A 5,591-nucleotide genomic window follows, 5' to 3' on the forward strand; every position below is an offset into this window, starting at 1 on the left:
CTATCAATCTTATCATTGATGCCTTATGGATGTTACCATTTGTCCGAAAACAGAGCAGAAATTTAAATACACATCTGTACTGAAAGTAAGTACACGGTAAATTAAAGTTCTGCATCAAACCGGAAGACTTGGTCCTTATGGCACATTAATATACTAAGTATTTGATGAATGCAAACAATAATCCCTATCTGAAATAACATACCACACCAGAAAGAGCACAGATAAAGTATCATGAAGCCAGTTGCGCTGTCCTGCTGGTGGTCTCAGGTGAAGCCCATCGCAGGCAATGAACTCCTGCCTTACTACACTCCCGGAAGACATGAAGTTAGGGTGGGCCGACATAGGTCAATCCATTCTCACCGCAAAGGTGTTTCACTGCACTTTCTCGTTGAGGGAATCCTGATTTCCGGCCTTGTCGCCGTCTATTCCAATATCAAATCTTTGGGTGACACCGGAAAGGAGTACCACAGCTCTGTGTAACATAAAGCATTACAAAAACATTAATATGTGCGCATCCGACCAGATCGTTTTTCCCACCCGCTGAAATCTGAAAAAAATGGAAATTTATCTAAAAAATAATCTGTGGTCGGATACTGCCTTGGACGTTTGACCTCACTTTTGGCAAACCGCTCGTATAAGTAAATGTCACGCATCGAGATGAAAGCTGTTATCCATAAAACGTAACATGTATTCAATGTATTCAAATGTTCGATTGAGCTTCCGACAGTTTTAAATGGGTGCATAAAACTAGGTGACATACCGTGGGTTCTGTTTCTAGTTATAATGTCAACCAGTTTCGCGAAGTTGTCCAACTACCCGCCCAGGCATCCTAGGCATAGTGTTACGCCAAGGTCATTGATCCCAATGTGGAGCGATAATGAACTGGAAACAATGTTGAATTAAAACTCACTTCAGAAATGAGGATTGAGCTGGGCGATCAAAACATAAGATACGAATGCTTTTTAGCATCCGGTATCCACAAAGATGTGGGTATATTACGACTACACGCGTGAAATAATTCCTCATTCTGTGCACAATCCGACATTCTTCAACTGTTTCCTACTTAAAGTCTCTCCATGTCCCAAAAAGAGATCAGGAAAACACAGCCAGCCACCTTGGCTCCGGACAGACACACCTTGTCACGATCCCTTCTTTCGGCGTTTATAACGTCCAACATACTTCAGCAACGATTCGCCAACCAGTAATGCAGACATTTTCAGTTCAGATGATTCTGAAAATAGGCTGCTACTGATGATGATGATGATTTAAGGTTACAGATCTTAAGATTATTTAACGTCGGCTTTGGCTGTAGCCAATGTCGCCGACGGCAGGTAGGTGGGAGTAAGATAATAATAAATAGGTTAAAATAAGGAGTAAACCACCATATATCTCAAAAATATAAATGCTGGGGCATTAACCTAAGTGGAATGCTTTGCAGCCGAAAACTTTGAAAACATGAGAAAAATAAATAAAAAGCCGATGTTATGAAGGAAAGGAAAAAAATACACCTTGAGTTTATTAGTGATAGGAAATGAGAGTTATTGTTAAAATAGTAATGATGAAATATTAAATCATTGGGCCTATGGTGGAGGAGGGGAGATATCCATAAGGAAGTATAGACCTCATAGTAGGGCCTGGTATAGGAAATGCAGGTAAGCCGCATAACCATCATCAAAGACTGATTTAGAAAAATCATCAACATTCAATTGTTCTGAATTAGTTAGAGATTACGGTCTACAGCATTCTCCGGGTGAAAGGATTAGTGCAGCCTTCAAAAGCTAGGAAACAAGTGTGCTATCACTGTGAAGGCACTGCCTAAAAGATATAAACCGTCATGTTGCATTCTTGTAACTTTGGTCATCAAGATCGTCGTTCATGCTTACCAGATGACCTTGCGTTAGAGGGATTGAGGCTACTTTGTTTAACGTTTTAGTGGAGATGTGATTAATTAAGGAATGGATAGGCGCAGACCTAGCAGCAGATTTAAACACTGCATAGATAAATTGAAATCCACTCCCAAGTCTAATCAGTGAATTTGTGACATGTGGCCCTTGCTGAGCATATTAATGATAATCATGCAGCGATAAGTGTCATAAATTTTGACGCCTGATCTAATCAAATATACTAAGCTAGTAAGTCATGATGGTAGTATAAGAAGGTTTGTTGGAAGTTCCAACCTTCCCTAAATTTTGGAGTAAGTTAGAGTTTTGTAGGAAAGTAGCTATAGCATGGAGAATGATATTGTAGGCAAGATCCTAAATAGGAGGTTGAGAATGTTGAGAGTGTATGTTATTGTGGTATTTCGTTCTGGGAATGTTGTTGTGTAATTGCTTAATGTTTGTTTGGTTGCAACTGGCAATGTGTGAATATGTGGCCTTTATGTCTTCTTAGGAGTTATTGAGGAGCTGTAATGTGTGCATCAGGCAATCCATCCGGGTGTCTGTTTTGTTTATAGAGTGTGGTAATTTAAGTTTGTAATGCCTGTGATTATCCTTAGCAGTTTGGTTATTGCTGTGTCTATGTTTTGATATTTGACCACTATCCATTTGTGGCAAGAAACACATTAGTCTGATACACTCTCACCAAAGTTTATTTCCGTTTTCGTTATGTCTATCGTTGTTGTAGCGTTGCATTAAGAACATACGTTGTATCGTTGTATACAAACAGTTGACGAGAGGTTCAGAGAAACTATAAAGGAGAAACAAAATACGTGTTTAGTATACAAGCCAAACCTGAACCTAATAAAGTGTACAAATATTCAAAATCCATATTTTCTAAATAAGCATTAATTGAATCAAATGTATTTTCTCTTAACTCATTTTGGACATAAAGCAGCATAAATTCAAGAAATAACTCACATCTGTGTTCTGCCATAACTCAATGTGTGCTGCTGTCAACATGCAGGCCTTCTGTCTGACTGAGCCCATGTGCTCCTGATCATGTGATCAGATTGCCAGGATGTGAATTAAGTTTTAAATTTGCAAAAGTTTAGGCAGCAACCTGGCTTTGAACTTTGCAACCTGTGTGTTCATGAATATTAACATAAGCGGTTCCAGTGAACAATCCTTTACACCACAAGCACTTGTACAGATGTGTTGACAATTTTAAAATATTAAAATTAACTTTTACTTTAAATTAAATAAACTAAATTGAGAGGTTAAACTTAGTGTTCTGCACGTACACACTCGGCCTCTTAAACATACACCTGTTTAACTAAACTTAAAACGTGCAGAATTAACACAATATGTCACTGCAAAACTTCTGGTATGAGACCAGTGTGTAACACTATTGTTCAATACATGTCACTCATTCACTTGAAGTGAGAAGTAGCACAAGTTTGTGTACTGGTCTACGTAGTTCACCTTTTAGTGTTCTCAACACTACACTTCTCACATGTCCTCGTTTGTCTGATTCAGTTGCAATCACTCGACCCATAGGCCACTGCAGTCTTGGTATGTTTTGGTCCATGATCAGAACAATATCATCTACTTGCATGTTGCGTTTCGATTCATTCCATTTTTGCCGCACTTGTAAGTTCAACAGATATTCTCTCCGCCACCGAGACCAGAATACATTCGCAAGATACTGGATCCTGCGCCATCTCCGCCTCATGTAGACATCGTTGCGCTGAAAATGACCTGGGGGTGGAATAGACACATTTGACTTCATCATCAACAGATGATTAGGTGATAAAGGATTCAGATCATCAGGACTGTCAGATACAGTGGTGAGGGGTCGGGAGTTTATAATAGCTTCAACTTCGCACAATAGTGTCCGATATGACTCATCATTCAAACGTTCACCAAACTCGTTGAGAAGAGGAGAAAGTACTTGTCGCACGGACCTGATGAGTCGCTCCCACACGCCACCCATGTGACTTGCTGATGGAGGATTGAATTTCCATTCAATATTACTTTTCAGCAGATAAGACTGAATGCGTTCCTGACTCATTTCTGCTACTGCCTGTCTCAGTTCTTTAGCTGCACTGGTGAAGTTAGTACTATTGTCACACCAAATGACATGGATAGGTCCTCTTCGAGCTATGAACCGACGTAAAGCATGAAGGAACGAGTCTGTATCAAGAGAATTTGCTGTCTCAATATGGACTCCTCTGCTCACAAGACATGTAAACAATGCCCCGTAACGTTTGGCATATTTCCGTCCTTCCTTGATAACGTGAGGGCCAAAGAAATCTACCCCTGTGTAGGTGAATGGTGGAGTAGGTTTGACTCGAATGGACGGCAGATCAGCCATCTTCTGTTCACAAGCTGGTACTCTCAATTTTCGACATGTGACACAGCGAGACAATATGGTACGAACAGCAGAATTAGCTTTAATGACCCAGTACTTCTCTCTTAGTGCAGATAGGACGTGATTCCGTCCAGCATGCCCAAGTCTCAGATGTATGTCAGTGATGATCAGTGATGTGACAACACTTTTGTATGGTAGTAAAACTGGGTATTTCATCTCCTCTGGAATCTCTGCTCTGCTGAGTCGACCGCCAACTTTGAGTAGTCCATTGTCTAAGAAGAGGTCTAGTCTGTACACTGAGCTACTCTTGGGTACTCGGCACCGTTTGCTACTTGAATCCATTTCCTTGTCGAAATGCTGTAACTGTATGAACTTGAGAATAACATTCTCTGCTCTGTCTAGTTCCTGTACTGTGAAAGGCTGATTGAATCGTCCGCATGAAGACTTGTTAGTTTGCAGTTTTCGACTGTGGAGAATGTCAAATAATCTGTGATATATCACTACAGCTCGCTTCAAACGATACCAACTAGAGTAATGATCCATCAGTTGACACATAGTGTCTTGGGTATTCTTTGATAGTGTTTCTGTTGCAGTGACTACTTCTTCAAAAGTACAATCTTTCAGAACAGCTGGCTGTTGCAAGGACCACTCGGATTCAGGTTTCATAAGAAACTGGGACCTTTGAACCAGTCATTGCACCCAATCAACTGTGAAGGAGTCACGCCACGAGATGCAACATCTGCAGGATTGGTCTTAGAATCAATGTAGTTCCACTGACCAGGCTCTGAAAAATCTCTGATTACTTTCACACGATTGGCAACAAACACTGGGAGCCTTTTCCGTTCACTGTTAATATAGTGCAGAACAGTTGTTGAGTCAGTATAGTAAGTTACACTGTCAGGTTTGGTGTCAAGCTGGAGTTGACCAATGTGTACTGCTACAGTTGCAGCTGTTAACTCTAAGCGAGGAATGGTGACTGTTTTAACTGGTGCAAGTCTGGATTTTCCCATAAGAAATGCTGTATGGATGTTGTCCTTATCATCACAAAGACGAAGGTATGCTACACACCATACCCCATGGTACTTGCATCTGAAAACACATGAAGCTGTTTAGACACTCCAAACAGATTTCCAGCCTCAACACGAGGCACTGGAGTCTCTTAGACATCAGATGAGTTCTGCAGGTATTTTGTTCCAAGCTGCTTGTTAGTACATAGATCTTGTAAGACTTTCTTGGCTGGCAGCATGACAGGAGCCACAATACCTAAGGGATCATATAATGAAGACATTGTTGAGAGTAGTCCTCTTCGAGTAAATGGTTTTTCTTTCAAGTCAACCGTG

The 5,591-nt window shown here is 40.6% G+C and overlaps 1 protein-coding gene across 1 annotated transcript; it reads right to left on the reverse strand.

Moving 5' to 3' along the window:
* Positions 1 to 3,306: 3,306 nt before the first annotated feature.
* Positions 3,307 to 4,806, reverse strand: LOC124269568. Its single transcript, XM_046704597.1, has one exon. The coding sequence runs from the start codon at positions 4,804 to 4,806 to the stop codon at positions 3,307 to 3,309; it is 1,500 nt and encodes a 499-aa protein (XP_046560553.1).
* Positions 4,807 to 5,591: the final 785 nt, after the last annotated feature.

The sequence above is a fragment of the Haliotis rubra genome, unplaced genomic scaffold (genome assembly GCF_003918875.1).
Source record: "Haliotis rubra isolate DU_JTF1 unplaced genomic scaffold, ASM391887v1 Scf1457, whole genome shotgun sequence".
Taxonomy (NCBI): domain Eukaryota; kingdom Metazoa; phylum Mollusca; class Gastropoda; order Lepetellida; family Haliotidae; genus Haliotis; species Haliotis rubra.